The sequence below is a fragment of the Oryx dammah genome, unplaced genomic scaffold (genome assembly GCF_014754425.2).
Source record: "Oryx dammah isolate SB20612 unplaced genomic scaffold, SCBI_Odam_1.1 HiC_scaffold_28, whole genome shotgun sequence".
Classification (NCBI taxonomy): domain Eukaryota; kingdom Metazoa; phylum Chordata; class Mammalia; order Artiodactyla; family Bovidae; genus Oryx; species Oryx dammah.
Window position 1 is genome coordinate 111,193,499 of NW_024070212.1, and position 17,794 is coordinate 111,211,292.

General features: G+C 44.0%; 2 protein-coding genes across 3 annotated transcripts in view; one reads left to right on the top strand and one right to left on the bottom strand.

Annotated features, from left to right (window-relative positions):
* LOC120856472 (UDP-glucuronosyltransferase 1A1-like) overlaps window positions 1-17,794 on the top strand; it is a 28,555-nt gene that overhangs the window by 8,112 nt on the left and 2,649 nt on the right. The window contains exons 1-4 of one of the 2 annotated variants that reach the window (XM_040231811.1): window positions 8,336-9,460; window positions 15,799-15,930; window positions 16,599-16,686; window positions 16,976-17,195. In XM_040231811.1, coding sequence (XP_040087745.1) covers window positions 8,597-9,460; window positions 15,799-15,930; window positions 16,599-16,686; window positions 16,976-17,195 — 1,304 coding nt within the window. In that variant the 5' untranslated portion in view covers window positions 8,336-8,596. Of the gene's footprint in view, window positions 1-8,335; window positions 9,461-15,798; window positions 15,931-16,598; window positions 16,687-16,975; window positions 17,196-17,794 lie in introns of those variants that run through there. The other variant, XM_040231812.1, reaches the window with a different exon arrangement.
* Window positions 1,767-3,856, bottom strand: DNAJB3 (DnaJ heat shock protein family (Hsp40) member B3). The gene has a single exon (XM_040231815.1). It carries the CDS (start codon window positions 3,851-3,853, stop codon window positions 3,143-3,145), a length of 711 nt encoding a protein of 236 aa, XP_040087749.1. The 5' UTR covers window positions 3,854-3,856; the 3' UTR covers window positions 1,767-3,142.

Below are 17,794 nucleotides of genomic sequence, written 5' to 3' on the forward strand. Positions count from 1 at the left end.
TGACCTTCAAAGCCAGATATTCTGGAAGTTCTTCTTGCTGTCTGGGATACCTGATATGGGGCTCAGATTCCTCACCACAGGGTTCCTTCACTGGAACCCTCATAGTGCTGTTGGTGGGAGTGTAAAATGGTACAGTCATTGTGGAAAACAGTATGTCAGCTCCTCAAAAAATTAAAAATAGAATTACCAGATGATCCAGCAACTCCAATTCTGGGTATATACCCAAAACAATTGAAAGCAGCATCTCAAAGAAATATTTGTATACCCATGTTCATAGCATTATATACAACAGCCAGAAGGTGAGAGAAACCCATGTCCAGTGGCAGATGAACAGATAAGGAAAATGTGGTCTATCTATACAATGGAATATTATTCAGCCTTAAAAATGAAGGAAATTCTGACAGCATATATGACAACGTGAATGAACCTAGAGGACATGATGCTGAGTGAAATAAGTCAGTATCAAAAAGACACATACTGTATGACTCCACTAGCATGAGGAGCCTAGAATAGTGAAATTCATAGAGACAGAAAGTAAAATGGAGGTTGCTAGGGACTATGAAGTGGGGGAAACTGTGGAGATGTTAAGGGCTATACAGTTTCAGCTTTTCAAGATGAACAGTTCTGGAGACTGGTTGCACAACAGTATAACTGTAATTAACACTACCAAACTGTACACTTAAAAGTGGTTAAGATGGTAAATCTTATGTTGGGGTATTTTATCATGATTAAACATTTTTAAAAGGCAAATTTTATGAGGAAACAGTCAAACCTATGTGTGCCAATTCAGCAGCTATATGTTTAAAGTAAAAACTATTAAATATTTCAAATCTAAATTGAGCAAAATTCAGTTAAATGGGGAAATATTTTAAGACATCACTTTCAGAATTAGGTGTGTTGAGCTTTTTAATTAGAATATTGAAAATATGCATTTTTAGATGGATTAATGGAACATTTACAAACATTGTTCATATGTTATCTGATGAAGTTAGCCACTAACTACATATGACTACTGGGCACTTAAGATGTGTAGTCCAAATTGACATAAGTGTAAGTGTAAAATACACTGTAAGTGTAAAGTACATAGCATGATTTGAAGACTTAATGTGAAATATCTCATTAATTTTATATTGAGGGCAGTGGCCAATATGTTGAAGGAAGAACTCGAATTCACACCCTCCCATGCTGTAGTTACTCAGTTGTGTCCAATTGTTTGTGATTCCACGGACTGTAGCCTGCCAGTCTCCTCTGTCCATGTGGATTCTCCAGGCAAGAATACTGGAGTGCATTGCCATGCCCCTCTCCAGGGGATCTTCCCAACCCAGGGATCAAACCCAGGTCTCCCACATTGCAAGTGGATTCTTTACCATCTGAGCCACCAGGGAAGCCCAAGAATACTGGAGTGGGTAACTAATCCCTTCTCCAGGGGATCTTCCTGGCCCAGGAATTGAACTGGGGTCTCCTGTATTGCAGGTGGATTTTTTTTACCAGCTGAGCTACTGACCCAGGAATGGAACTGGAGTCTACTGCACTGCAGGCAGATTTTTTACCAGCTGAGATACCAGGGAACACCAGTATTACCATTTATAGAATGCTGATGTGAAAGGCCTGAAAACTAGCAGAAAAGACAAGTTTATAATTAAAGATAAAAAGAAGGAACCACAATGAGATGTGTAGGAGAGATGAAGATACAGTATAATCAAGACCCATACCCTAGGTGGTAGACTCACAAATAGAGTGATTATAATTTCAGATGAGAAAACAAGCTGCATTTTTTAGCCTGTCCAGTTCAGATATCTTTTCACTCTCATGCCTTATGCTAACCTTTCTTTGGAGATGACCAACGGGTGAGGGTTGCACACTTTGTAATGGAATATCCTAAAGCAACTATGCCCCAAAAGATTTTGAGGGCATAAAATGTGCCAACAGAAAGCTACCTCTCAGATCTGTGTATGTTGCACCACTCAATCAATATTCCAAACTTTCCACTATTCGAAGCTTTCCAAAATTTCTGGCTTTTGTCAACCTGAGATGAGATACATTGTGCATGTGGCAATGGGAAAACTGTGTGTAGTCTTACGGAAATGCTTTTTACATTTCCAGCCGTCATAGTTGCAGAACCAATCAAAAGCTAGCAATGCGATTTTCATCGTTTTTGGTCATCACCACCACTATTTTTGTTTGTTTGTTTGTTTTTTCATTATTGCTTAAGTCAAGCTATCTGAATACTGTCCTGAGGCTGCTCATAATCAATTGTGTACTGTGAGGAATTCACTTAAGTGTCTTGCCCTAGCCTTTGGAGGGAGAATGAGTTGGGGGCGGGGAGAGAGAGAGAATGTGTATGTATGTGTGTGTGTAGTCGCTCAGCTGTATTAGACTCTGCAACTATTTGGACTACAGCCCGCCCATCCGTGTTCCCTGTAGTGACTTCATTCCTATAAAACCAACTTCAGATTTCTGACCTCCAGAACTTTAAGAGAATAAATATACATTGTTCCAAGTCACTGAATTTGTGGTAAATTGTTGGTGCAGGCATGAGAAACTAACTGCATTACCTTTACCAGGTTTACCTGTTTTTAAAAAGCCTAGGCTTAACGTTTTATTTAAACAGTTAACTCTTACTGTGTCACCCGCAATATGTGGAACTAAACGGCATCTCTAAACCAAAAGTATTATTAATATATTCATATCTCTTACTTCTTTGTGCTAAAAAAAATGGAAGTAAACTGATTTATCTTGGCAACATTAACTTCAGAGCAAACCACCAGGTTCACGTTGCAAATAAAGTAGAAAGGCCAGGTTGAAGATGCCCTGGTAAACATTCTGTCTCAGTAACACGAAATAAGCAGCGTCTGCCCTGGGGTTATGTTTAATAAATAGCAAAGTGCATACAGATATTTACAACAGTTTTAAAGAAAAACAGAGGTCCTATTCTGTGGCCCAGCAGTAGCAACAAATTGGCGTTGGCATGAACTGTTCATAAATTCTTGAGTACAGTTGTTTTGCAAGTAGAGCTCGCTTACAATCTTCAAAAAACAAAAAAAAAAAAAAAAAAAAAAGAAGAAGAAGAAGAAGAACGCCGCGCTATTCTCAAGTTGTGCTCTAAGTTCAGCGTGGACCAGGATCACTTGGTGTCAGTGCTTCACAACTGCTCTTTGCCATTTATTATCAGGGACTTCAGCTCCCCGTCTTCTTCCACTTCTATCCTTTCTTGGCCATTCTCCACGATTCTCTTGGTGGTGATCATTTTGCCGTTCATGATTTCGGTGGAAGTCGACATAGATTTAAAGTTGCCCGTCCCCCCACTACCACAGGACATGGAGACGGAAGAGAGGCCCCCATTCCCAATGGAACCAAATGAGGTAAACCCTGTATCAAAAGGAGAAAAACCACCTCCAAATGCTGGAAATTCACTGAAGGCGGAGGAGAGCGACATGGACCCCCGGCTTCGGCTTCCTCGGGATCTCCTCCGACCCCCCAAAAAGTTCTCCAGCGGGTCTCCAAAGAAGTCGAACGAAAACGGGTCCCGGCCGCCGAAGAACTCTCTGAAGACGTCGGCCGGGTCCCGGAAGGTGAAGACGCACTCGAAGGGGTCCTCGAATGGCCTGCCGCCGCCGGCGCGGCCGCCGCCCTCCACTCCCGCCTCGCCGTACCGGTCGTACACGTTTCTTTTCTTGGTGTCGGACAACACCTCGTAGGCCTGGGCCACTCGTTTGAATCGCCTCTCCGCCTCCTCCTTGTTCTCGGGGTTTTTGTCCGGGTGCCACTTGAGCGCCAGTTTGCGGTACGCCTTCTTGATGGCTTCTGACGAGGCCTCGCGGGGCACGCCCAGCACCTCGTAGTAGTCTACCATATTGGAAGGCCGGGAACGGCCCCGCGGGCCAAGGACAGGTGCTGGCCGGCAGCCCCCGGGTCGCGGACCCGAGTGCCCACCAGGCCAGGCTGCCCGGAGTGGGCACCCTTGTGATGAGGCCGCATCTCACTGGGCGAGCCCAGAATGCATTGCTCACACACGGTGCTCTGTGACCGGTTTCACGCAGCTGCAGAGGCCCCGCCCACTCACTTGCTCCGCCCACCCGACCTCCACTGAGCGGTTATCGCCAAACGGGGAGATGTGCCTCTGACTACCTTAGCAGGTAGTTCTCACAGGTACCTCTCTGATGGTCCTGTAGTTATGACCCTGTGCTCTCAATGCAGGGAGCACTGGTTCCATCGCTGTCAGGAAATCAAGGTCTTAGATCAAGAAAGTTATTTTCTTAAAATAGGCTTGACATCAGGCTTCCCCTTGGCTTGAGGTGGGGGCTGTGGTCCCGTTGTTCAATCCGTCGCTTAGTCGTGTCCAACCCATTGCGACTCCATGGACTGCAGCCAGGCTTTCCTGTCCTTCACCATCTCCCAGAGTTTGCTCAAACTCATGTCCATTGAGTGGGTGATGCCATCCAACCATTTCATCCTCTGTCCTCTCCTTCTTCTGCCTGCTGTCTATCCCAGCATCAGGGTCTTTTCCAGTAAGTTTGCATCAGGTGGCCAAAGTATGGAAGCTTCTGTTCAGCATCGGTCTTTCCAATGAATATTCAGGACTGATTTCCTTTGGGATGGACTGGTTGGATCTCCTTGCATTCCAAAGGACTCTCAAGAGTCTTCTCCAACACCACAGTCCGAAAGCATCAGTTCTTCAGCGCTCAGTTTTCTTGATAGTCCAGCTTTCACATCCATACATGACTACTGGAAAAATCATAGCTTTGACTAGATGGACCTTTGTTGGCAAAGTAATGTCTCTGCTTTTTAATATGCTGTCTCTGTTGGTCATAATTTTTCTTCCAAGGAGCAAGCATCTTTTCATTTCATGGTTGCAGTCACCATCTGCAGTGATTTTGGAGCCCAAGAAAATAAAGTCTCTCACTCTTTCCATTGTTTCCCCATCTATTTGCCTTGAGGTGATGGGACCTCTTCCTTGATCTTTGTTTTTTGACTGTTGAGTTTTAAGTTACCTTTTTCACTTTCCTCTTTCACTCACTTTCATCAAGAGGCTCTTTGGTCCTCTTCGCTTCCTGCGATAAATGTGGCATCATCTGCATTTCTGAGGTTATTGATATATCTAAGTTGGGGGTAGAGTAGAGTAATAGGAGTAAAGTTTAGTCTGATCCGTGTCTGAGAAACAAACACTCTTACCATTTGTCTAGGACAGCATTTCTCCAATGTTTTTTCCTCAGGACCCTTTTGCTTTTGTTTATGTGGGTTATCTATTGGTACTTGCTCCAGCAAAAATTAAAACAGTCAATTTAATAATGATAAACCCACTACATGCTAATATAAATCATATATTTATGGAAAATAACTTTTTCAAAACAAATTGATAAACAGTGCCATTATTTTCTATTTTTTTAACATCTCTCTGGATTAACAGAAGAGCTTGATTTTTATATCTGCTTCTGCATTCAATGTATTGCTATATCACGTGTCATGTAGCCACTGGGAGACTCCAGTGTATTCAAAAGTCAAATATCATTATCTTAGAAATAATTTTAACTTTGAAAAATTCTCTGAAGAGTTTTTGGGGATCCCCAGGGTGCTCTGGCCCATAGTCTGTTAACTCCTGACCCAGTTTATCAAAATGATGAAAACTGCTGGCCATGTTTAAGTGCTGCATGTAAACTTAGGATTCCGTGATTATTTCTGCTAAAACTGCTGTATCACCATGATTTTCTTTTTGGCGTCTGACTCTTTTCCATTCCCTCCTTTTTCTTTCTATGACACTACATTCTTTGCCTTGATAAATGGTGAAGCAACACCAATAAAGTTCACTTAGTTCTAAGAAGAAATGATTAACCAATGAACTCAATATTTCATCATAAAAGGTAATAGATCCAAAAGTGTTCACCTTTTCACCAGAACAAACTGCTGATTCCATATCACCTTGAGAAACTCAAGCCAACTTGGCACTTGGGAAGCACGCAATAAACAATAGTAGAAAGTAGAGATTGGTAATAGAGTCCAGTGTGAACAAAGCAATATGGAAAAGTACAAGGTGTGTTTGGGGTAGGTTAAGTGATTCAGAATGGCAGGAGGGAAAGGGGCAGAGAGAGCAGTTAAGCAGAAGGGCTAGAGAAGTGGAATGAAATGGAGTCCATTCCAGGGAGTTCTGAAGGCAAGGCTGAGGAGTCTGCATTTATTCTGAGCCCTAGGAGTGTGCTGCCCAAGGTTTCAGGGGTGGTAGTGGCATGGGGCTGTGCGATGGACGGCCGATGCAGGGAATCAAAAGGGAGAGGTAGGGACTAAGAGCCTTGGAGGCTGAGGCCTAGAAACAAGACCATGGCAGCTGGGTCTGAGAACTAGTGGTAGAATGATCCAGATTTGGCACTTGCTGGGTTGAATATAGGGCCTAGAGCAAAGGGAGAAGGGGCATCACACCCATACAGAAACATGAGTTCCCTGGTGGCTCAGAGGGTAAAGCGTCTGCCTACAATGTGGGAGACCCGGGTTCAATCCCTGGGTTGGGAAGATCTCCCGGAGAAGGAAATGGCAACCCACTCCACTGTTCTTGCCTGGAAAATCCTGTGGACGGAGGAGCCTGGCAGGCTACAGTCCATGGGGTTGCAAAGAGTTGGACATGACTGAGCGACTTTCACTTTCACTTTCACTTTCACTGTCTGCAAAGCCGTGGATAGGTAGAGATAGAGGCAGAGAGGGAGTCTAGTAGGGAACTCAGATAGGCAAATTGCTGAAGGATACAAGGCAGAATACAGGCTTCCCTGGAGGCTCGATGGTTAAAAAAAAAAAGTCCACCTGTCAACGCAGGAGACATGGGTTTGATCCTTGGGTTGGGAAGCTCCCCTAGAGAAAGAAATGTCAGGCCACTCTGGTTTTCTTGCCTGGGAAATCTCATGGACAGAGGAACGTGGCAGGCTACAGTCCATGGGCTCGCAAAAGAATTGGACACGACTGAGCGAGTAAATGGTGATAGCAACAAGGCAGAATAAAGCAAAATGCTATGGAGAGTCAAGGAAAATGACTTTATTTCCCCTGGAGGGCCCCACAGATTATCCAGAGGGAGTGGACTTGTTTCAGTTCAGTTCAGCTCAGTCGCTCAGTCATGTCCGACTCTTTGTGACCCCATGAATCGCAGCACGCCAGGCCTCCCTGTCCATCACCATCTCCCGGAGTTCACTCAGACTCACGTCCATCGAGTCCGTGATGCCATCCAGCCATCTCATCCTCCGTTGTCCCCTTCTCCTCCTGCCCCCAATCCCTCCCAGCATCAGAGTCTTTTCCAATGAGTCAACTCTTTGCGTGAGGTGGCCAAAGTAATGGAGCTTCAGTTTTAGCATCATTCCTTCCAAAGAAATCCCAGGGCTGATCTCCTTCAGAATGGACTTGTTTATGTAGCCCTTTTCAGTTTAGTAACAAGCAGCTCCAGTTTGATTCCATCAAAAGAGCTAGGAGTAGTTGGGAGGGTGAGTTTCTTCACTTCACTTCAGCATGGCTTCAGCTTTAAAAGAAGTCACCTTCCAGTGGGTCTAGGAATGCTCTTGCAGACACCTCACTCCTCAGTAGATGCTAGAGCAAGACTACATCACTGCCCTGCTCAGTTTCCGTGACCACCCATGCTCCCCGACCCCAGCACATCTCAGCCTGCCCTGTAATTGCCTTGTTGTTTGTCTGCCAGAGCCCTCTTGACAGGCACAGACCGTGTCTAACCTGGATTTCGGGCCCTGGCTCTTCACATCATGCTGGGAGGGCCAACACTTGCCATAAATCTTTGATGAGTGGGGGAATTCACAGTGGATTTTGAGTGTCAGGTCTCCACAGGTTGCAGGGCAGAAGTTTTATTGGATTGCTTAGTCATGGTTCTTGGTCATAATTTTTGAGAGTGGGTGTGGACTGCCTGCTATTCATTTTGGTAAAGAACAATTTCTGGTCTTGGACAGAGTCACACTCTTAAACCATTCAAGTTCACAGAGGCCTCCAAAAGTTCTGAGGCTCTGCTTGATGCAGTAAAGTCATAAAATCATTAACATGGTGACTATGTGTTTTTACAGCCCCTTTGCTCTGTGTAATCTACAGATGAACGCTCATGACATTGAGGCTTTAGAAGAATGACTGCCCTTATTGTTTAAATTGGACTATGAATTTCAGAATGACAGATAAGCACACACCTATGAGCCAAACCCTTGCCACCTTTTTCCTTTTCACCTAGAATCTTGATCTTGGTGAACTCCTGGGCAGGGGAGGGAGGGGAAGGAGCTTCAGAGTGCAGAAGCATGAGCATGCATATGCCTGAATCACTTTGTTCTACACCTGAAACTAACACAGTATTGTAAATCGAGTATAGTTCAGTTGAAAAGATAAAAAAGAATGTGATTCGAGTGGTGCTTAGGTGCTTCCATCCAGTTAAACTGTTGCCTGTGGCAAGACCTAGAAAGCCTTGCCCTCTTTATCTCTAAAAGTAAACGCCCAGCAGTCTGTAGCTGACTGACAGCTGTGGTCACGTGACACAGGCAAACATTAACTTGGTGCATAGTTTGGTTCCTGCATTGTGTAAGTGAGAGAGGGCACTCTGGCAGGTGACCATCTTGGTAGCAACGGCAGAGCAAGCATGACAGCAGGGTCCCAGGGGGAACACTCAGTCTTCCTGCTCCTGCTGCTGTGCACGCTTGGCCCCTCTGTGTCCCAGGCCGGGAAGCTGCTGGTGGTCCCGGTAGATGGCAGCCACTGGCTGAGTTTGGTCGGACCCCTCCAGCCCCTGCAGCAGAGAGGACATGACATAGTGGTCCTGGCACCTGATGCCTCCGTGTACATTAAAGAGGAAGCATTTTACACCTTGAAGAGGTACCCTGTGCCATTCCAAAGGGAGGACTTGGAAGAGACTTTTATCAGCCTCGGGCGTACTGTTTTTGAGGATGATCCTTTTCTGAAGCGTGTGATCAAAACATACCAGAAAATCAAAAAGGACTCGGCTCTGCTCTTATCCGCCTGCTCCCACTTACTGCACAACAAGGAGCTGATGGCCTCCCTGACGGCAAGTAGCTTCGATGCCGTTTTGACAGACCCTTTCCTTCCCTGCGGCCCCATCGTGGCCCAGTACCTGTCTGTGCCTGCCGTGTTCTTCTTGAATGGACTGCCATGTGGCCTGGACTTTCAGGGTACCCAGAGCCCCAGTCCACCATCCTACGTGCCCAGGTGTCTGTCCTTTAACTCAGATCACATGACCTTCCTGCAGCGGGTGAAGAACATGTTCATCACCTTGTCAGAGAGTTTGCTGTGCGATGTGGTTTATTCCCCGTACAGGCTACTTGCCTCCGAAATCCTTCAGAAAGACACGACTGTTCAGGATCTCATGAGCTCTGGGTCTGTCTGGCTTCTCAGAAGTGACTTTGTGTTTAATTTCCCGAGGCCCATCATGCCCAACATAGTGTTTGTTGGTGGGATCAACTGCGCTAGCAAAAAGCCACTCTCTCAGGTGTGTATTTGAGTGGGAACTTTATATACCTGTATTCTAGCAAGAACTTTGAGTGAATGAACTTGTCATGGATCTGCTGAGAGAGCCTCAAATGCCTTCTCTTGTTCGTTTCTATTTCACCAGTCTCTTAGGAGTGAGTTGTAATTTATAACTCTTTGGCATCTTCTTCTAGGTTTTTTTTTTTTTTTTTAATCGGAGACTTTAGGAAAGTGTACTTTGGCCATTTTATTCTGTGTGCTCCAGTGGATAGTAATCAATTAGATGTGACATGGGTTAAATGCCATAAACACAGGGCCCTGGGTCCAGGGTTCCTCGCAGAGAACAAAATTGTGCAGCATGCACTTTGCCCATGGTCAGGTCAGGCTCACAAAAGTCAAGATTGCTGAAATAATTCTTTGGCATCTATAGATCTTGCGTGGCAGGGAAAATTGCCTTTATTTTCCTGGTTAAAAGTCCAGTTTCTAGATAATAAGAAGCTGAATACAGCAGTTCCATTTCTTATAATAAAGCAAATCACTAGACAGCCAGGTTCTGATGTTGGATTCAAAGCTCATGAATCTCACTCTCTTAAATGCTTATATATTAATGTTTTCAGCCTCCGCAACTGGAAGTTTGCAGAAAAAAAAAAAAAAAGTAGCATTTACATTCTCTTCCAAATCTCGACAGAGGGGATAAAGAATAGCAGGAGAGGTTCCTTCTAACGGGGGATTTGGGAAGGATTCTTCAAGTAGACATTTCAGTGGGCGTTCCTTCATTTATTCAAGTATTGGTTGGGGATCTGCTGGTAGCCCAAGTACTTTCCAGATGCTGAGTCTGGCTCCTACTAGGGGCTACTATCCCCCTTATAGAGTGATGAATCTTATTTCCAGTGAGCTTCTGACATTCACATTTTATATTATTTAAAATATAATAATTTTTGACTTTGGGTCTTTGCTGCTGCCCAGGCTTTTCTCTAGTTGCAGCGAGAGGGACTTACGCTTCGTTGCGGTGCACAGGCTTCTTGTGACGGTGGCTTCTCAAATCCACTAATGGTTCTTTAAAGGGGTGAAATGTCATCAAACCAACGAGCATATCTCAGATCAAAGGAAAGAAAGTTAGCCAACAGGTCCAAGCAAGATATTTTTGCATGTTTGCTGTTGCGTTTTGGCAAACAGCTTTTATTTATGTAAGTGATTTTCTTCTTTATTTAGGATGTTTCATGGGAGAGACTGCAGAACTTTATCAACTGTCTTTCTTGATATCACATCTTTATATCGTTTATTGACATATTTTCCCCTTAAGTGGTAAATTGTATTGAATGTGTGTTGGTTGCTGCCTTGTTTGGTGCAAGTGAGCTTAGATGTGAGAATATTTCTGTAAATTGTACCTGATAGTAGTTCCCATTGTCTTACTGAAATTCTTTTAATTTGAAATTCCATTTTTAGATACTAATATCACCATTCCTGCACTGTTTTTGTTTACATTTTTCTCTAGTGCCTCCTTAGTGCTCCAGGTCTTCAACCTTCTTCCTTCTCTTTAAGCAACATGAAGCAAAGATTCCCTGGCAGTCCAGGGGTTAAGATTCTGTGCTACCAATGAAGGGGGCGTGGGTTTGATTCTTGGTCAGGGAACTAAGACCCCACATACTGTGTTGCAAAAGATAAACACAACAAAATAAAACCAAAAAATCTACAGAGCCAATATTCTTAACCGAGTCAGGCAGATTCCTTTAACAGTTGAATTTCTCCTGTTTGCACTTAACAATCAACAGATATGATTATAACTCTTGCAGTTTATTTTTACTTTGCCTTGTCATCTCCCTTTTTCTTGATTTATGCTGGTCTGTCACACTGCTGTTATCTTTTTTCCCCTTGGTTAATTAGTGCTGCTCTGCACTTCCTTTCCTCTACTGGGGATCATACTATTCCCAATGCTCTTGGTAAAAGTCCTGACCTTTTCAAGTGTAAAGATGAAATCTTTGTTAATGAGAGTCCCTAGAGAAAACACAGCTTGGTGTTGGACATACCTTTGGGATGCCATCAAAGAATAAAGATGGTAGAACAATGCTGAGAGCAAAGGCATGACACTCAAGAATTCCAAGATGTCAGTCCCCTCTCAGGCTGAGAACATTTCTGAGAGTACACAGAGATCCAGAGATGGTGTCCACCCAGCCACGCTGGTTGTAAGGAGGACCGTCAAGCAGGATCGGTGAGAACAGACTTGAAGATGATGAAGAGAAGAAAGAGTGGTGACAAGGAAGCTTGCAGTGTTCCTAAGTGGCTCTGAATGTACAATGATAAAGCAACACATTTCCAACATAGTGTTTCATGAGTCTCCTTGCAAAATGAAAGGCATTTGGGAAGGAAAAATCTAATAAAAGCCTAGAACTCAAAATACTAAACTCACAGCCAAAGTCAGGACTTCTAGTAAAAGCCTCCTGGGTTTCGAAGTGAGTACACTTGACAAACAGGAGATTAACAAGGCCCGGGCTGCCTGATAACAGGCAACTGCTTCTGAACCTGGAAAGGTCAACAGTACTCTGCTAAATGCCCCAGTTCTCAGTCACCCGAGACACAGCGGTGACGGAGGCAGGGGCCCGTGTCCCGTAGCAGTGGCACTTGGCACCCGGCTTCTTTACCTCTGGACACCAGCTCTCAGGGCCCCGGGCCACAGAGCGTGGACAGGGGCAGGAGGAGATAGGACGTTCGTCACCTGTGCGGTCTTACCTTTTGTTGTTGGCAAGCTGCATGTTTGTTATGCAAAAAGCTGATTAATGAAATTGAAGAAAAAGGTTCTTTTTTCAATAAATGGTTTATTTTAGGGGGGGAAAAGCCTCCTGGGTGTGTAGGCATGTCTTTTCCCTTTGAAGGGGCCTCATTTTTTCTGGAATGGGATAAAAGATAGGGGATTAAGGTTTATTGTGGTCAGCATGTTGCTTCACACTTTGGCCTGACTCCAGAGAGTGTAGAGTCAGGGTAAGGTTTTGCTGTTGTTGCTGTTGTTGCTGTTGTTGTTTAGTCTCTAAGTTGTGTCTGACTTTGCGACCCCATGGACTGCAGCCCACCAGGCTCCCCTGTCCCTGGGATTCTCCAAGCAAGAACACTGGAGTGGGTTGCCATTTCCTTCTCCAATGCATGAAAGTGAAAAGTGAAAGTGAAGTCGCTCAGTCATGTCCGACTCTTCATGACCCCATGGACTGCAGCCCACCAGGCTCCTCCGTCCATGGGATTTGCCAGGCAAGAGTACTGGAGAGGAGTGCCATCGCCTTCTCCGTGGCATTCTTTGGAGACATAAAAAACCATCTGGAGACGCTCAGAGAGTGAATTAGATCATCAATAACCAAGAGTTCAGGGAAAATTGCCCTGCTTGTGCCTTGCTCTGTTTCCTTCAAGTAGATTCCCACTGCATGTGTGTGCATGCACGGGTAGTGTGTGTGTTTAGTGAAGCTTGGAGCACTCTGGAGTTGGCTCTGAAGTTTGGGAACAGATCACGCAATGCTAAGATTATTGCCCAAGGCTGAATCTAGGGTTTTCCTTCCTTTCTTCCTGAGATACACCCACCAGTCATCTCCAGGTTCTAGTTTCAACATTGTAACTAATGCTGCTGTTCTTCTGATTGCACTATTCCTGTTGCATCTTGCTGAAACAGTTTGGCGTCATTTCAGGAGGATTCCAAAGGGTTCTGGTACCATAATTCTTTATGTATCAGTGTAGAGAAGAATTCAGTGAGAGGCAGAGTGATAGATATGAAGTGATTTATTAGGATAGGATGCTTGTGAGGCTTACATGGGGCTTCCTGGGTGGCTCAGTGGTAAAGAAAAATATACCTGCAACGCAGAAGATGGAGGAGACACTGCAGGTTCGATCCCTGGGTCAGGAAGATCCCTTGGAGGAGGGCATGGCAACCCACTCCAATATTGTTGCCTGGAGAATCCCATGGACAGAGGAGCCTGGCAGGCCACAATCCATAGGGTCGCACAGAGTTGGACACGACTGAAGTGACTGAGCACATACACTTGAGACTTCCAAGAGGGTGGGTGAGAAATGCCACACCTGAGAAATTAGTGTGCGACAGTTTTATGATCAAAGGAAAAGCAGGGAGGGGAAGAAGACCTTTGTCTTCCTTGAGTAGACTTCGTGCTTCCATCATCTGCTCCTCCTCCAGGAGCGTTTTCCTGTCCCTATATGGTCAAGCTAGGTACACGATTATGTGTGCAGACAGCAAGTCCTAGGAATCATTAACTTACTGAACTCACTGGGTAGGATGTGGGTCTCATGCTGCCATTGTTTTGCTGTTTTGGGGCACGCAACATGCTTTTGCTGCCTGGTTTTGTTGTTAAGCAAGCCTGCTTGGTTTTGTAGTTAAGGAAACCTGCTCTCTCAAGTAATCGTGAACTTACAAGGATCTCCTGTTTTTCTACTTATAATTCCCTAGTGGGATTAATTATGTAATCATCTATTGTGTCCCTTCATTCTATCCCTGTCATATTCAGAGCTTTCATTTGACATTGATCTCTAAGTCTATCCCTTATTCCTTAAGGGATAGGCCTTTGCCAGGTCATAAACTCTAACCTGTACTTACTAGCTGGGATCCCTGCCATCTCTGATTCTCACCCTACACACACAGACATTTTCTAATATCCATCTTCCTGCTTCATTCAAGGAACCACAGGTTACTTGGGTTCTAGTAGTTGTAAGATTCATTGTTAACTGGCAAATCAATCCTAGCTGATAGCTCAAATACACCAAAACTCACTTGGGTTCAGTCCTTGGTCGGGGAACCCACAAGCTGCATGGCATGCCCCCCGCCGATTACTCCTTGACTTAAAAAGTCGTCATAATGGCAATAGGATGCTGTTAGTAAAGGGAAGGACTTTGAATACACTCAGGTCCTAGTTTCTGAATGATCCTGTCTCACATGCAGAGGAAAACAAGCTGGTGTAATCCACACAGGGGTCTGCATGCCACTCTCTCTCTGTTCTCCATTCCTTATTCCTTGGGTCACCTGGCCCTGAAGTTTCTTCCGAAAGTCCCGTTGCCTTGTCTTGAACTTTGTCCTAAAGTAGCCAAGGCTGTGTGTCTGCAGGTGATCTTTGCTGGATGCTTCCTGAGACAATGGAGCAGCCTTGTACGTGCAGGCTTCCTTGGATGGCCGTGAGGGATGTAGTGAATTAAGAGCAGGAAGCGGGCACTAGGTGAGGGGCGTATGCTGTGTGGGTGAAAACTGTGCCTGTTTCTCCTTCCTTCCAAGAGGCTTTGGTGGTCAAGGTCTACTCACATGCTCTTCACCTTCTCTGAACCCCACAGAAGGGGCTCAGTCTCTGGGACACACTTGGGAAGGGTTTCTGTCCCCTATTTGTGTTTTTCATACCTAGGGTGGAACAGTTTACGTTTTATAGTACATACGGAATCAGCAGAGAAAGATTCAAATAAGTTTCTGTATATTCTTTCTGCTAAAGCAGGCAAGGTGACTTAAACACCTTAGAAACTCTTATCCAGGAAAAGTTGGGAAAATGTACTTGACTGGTGACATTTTAGTACGGAGTTGACATGGATATGAGATTTACTCGTTCAAGTGTATTGACTGCCATAGGGAAACTCTGCCACAGGCTGGAGGGAAGCAAGAGTTGTGGAAGGATTTTTTTGCTATTTGAAGTTTTTCCTTAATCATGAGTCTAATTCTTAATGCCCTCTGTAGCTTTGTGCTTTGACTTCATTCTTTCAGCATAAAAAGAATATTCTAGAAGTCTTGAAAAGTAATATGGGTCTTTACATAGATTTTCTTAGAGAGGAAGTGCCGGAGCTTTCGAGTCTGCAGAGAGTTTGCTGGAATACTATTTGGACAGTGTTTCTCTCCCCCCATGTTTCCTTTCAAGGAATCTGCTGAAATCTCGCTCTTCTCTCCAGGAGGCTCCTTCCGCTTTCCTCCCTTCTTACTGTTGCCTTCAGCTCACTCGTTCAGCCCTCCTCCCCAAAGCCTGCTTTCTTCCAAACTCTCCCAGCTGCATGAAGCCCTGGAGCAAAGGATCTGGCTTTACCTCTGGTCACTTTTCTCTCAGAAACTTGACGTATGACTTGGAGTCTACATTTCAGAGGAGAACCCAGGTGATAACTCTGTAAGCAGGAAGCCCTCTTCCTTTGGGATGGAAAGGACTTGGGGAGGGAGGGATGTTACAACACACGTTAATACTTTGTGTCTCACACACACACACACACACACACACACACACACACACACACACAAATACACACTCCTGTAATCACTTTCTTAAGAGGAAGCTACCTTATTCAGAGCTGAATGCATATAGTCATCAAAGAACATGAGAAAAAATTAACTGGAAATTTCTTTTCTGCTTCTAGGAATTTGAAGCCTACGTAAATGCTTCTGGAGAACATGGAATTGTGATTTTCTCTTTGGGCTCAATGGTCTCAGAGATTCCGGAGCAGAAAGCTATGGAAATTGCTGATGCTTTGGGCAAAATACCTCAGACAGTAAGAAGATTCTATATGATTTTTAAAAATATCTATCTTCACAAGAGTTCTATAACTCTTCACAAGAGTTTCAATAACTAAATTAATTTATGAGTTGGGCTTTAAACTTGGATTTCCCCGCCACTTCCCAATTATTACTAATAATCCAAAGGTTGTTTTTTTTTTTTGCTATTTCATTCTCAACTACGCTGTTAAACCATGATCCACTGCATGGGGAGGACTCTTTCTCTCTTAACTGACTCAAAAGTATATTAAAGAGAATTTATTTTTTAAAATAAAATGAGCAGGATAGTGTTTCTTCATATTGCATAAGAATATTTCTCCAGAAAGCAGCTGGTTAGGACACTGGATTCATTTCTTATATTTCTGCTTTTGTAGTTCCATGCCCACTCATTTTATTAAGTAATTTCCCTTGAATTTCAGAAAAGTACAAAAATCATAGATATACAACTTGCTGAATTTTCAGATTTACAAAGTGAACACACCCATGGAATCAAGCCTCGGAACAAGACACAGAATGTTACCTGTCCCCAAAAGCCTTCTTACCTACTTTTCCAAGGTTATATTCATTCAGAGACTCCAATTTCTAGCTACTATAGCTGATGTCTTTTTTTTTTTAATTGTATGTGTACGTTCTTAAACTCGGGTTTTTTTTCTTCTTCTGCAAGGTCCTATGGCGGTACACTGGGACTCCACCACCGAATCTTGCGAAGAATACAAAACTTGTCAAGTGGCTGCCCCAAAATGATCTGCTTGGTACGTGGGGAGGATTTAGCATGTAGGGTCTAACCAAGGTTAAATTAAGAAAGTGGCCCAGGCAGGGCTATTCTAAAAGATTATTTAGCCGGAAAGGATTATTGTCAATGTATCCCACATTGCCTTTTGCCCAGTAGGATATCTCAACCCACATGCGCTTCTGCACATTTCTGCAAGGGCCATGTGTGGACGGCACTGGGCCCTGAGCATGCTTGGAGAACCCAGACGATGTCAGATGTTGAAACTCGGTGGCTTGACTGGTGGCATCACCCCCTGCTTTTCTCCTCAGGTCACCCAAAGACTCGGGCCTTTATCACACATTCCGGCTCCCATGGCGTTTATGAAGGGATATGCAATGGCGTTCCCATGGTGATGATGCCCTTGTTTGGTGACCAGATGGACAATGCAAAGCGCATGGAGACCCGGGGAGCTGGGATAACCTTGAATGTCCTGGAAATGAGTTCGGAAGATTTAGAAAATGCCCTGAAAGCTGTCATCAATGAAAAAAGGTAAGAGAAAAACTACCCAGGAATACTTGCCACTTGTATTTTGGCCATCGCCTCATAATAACCATTCAGATGTGAAAACAAGTACACCAAAATCTAGTTTATAAGTAAGATGACTTGGGGTTATTACTACTCATTTTATACAAAGGTGCTTTAATTTCTATAGAATTTATCATAAAAATGATTTTAAATATTATTTCCCCTGGTGTACTTAAATTTTCCATTTATTTAAAAAATGTCAATATAATAAATGTCTGATCTCTAAGTTCCTGCAAAGAAAGAAATATTCCATTAGAAGAAGCATAGTGTCCAAGATAAAAACAAATCAGTTACTTAAGGTATGGTTTTTCCCAGCACTGAAACCTGTGAGAAATTTTGTCCATGGGGATTTAAAAATCTGTGTGTGTGTGTGTGTGTGTGTGTGTGTGTGTGATGGGCTGTGACAAAGGCTTGTGATAAAAGCAAAGTCAAGTTTGTTCAAATGTGGCTCTGAAAGCAAATCAATAGGCAAAAGCCATTAGATCAGATTATCTCTGCATGAACTTTATTGTATTGCTGTCAATTGCTACAAGTAATAGGCTGATCAGAACCTTCTAGGAAGA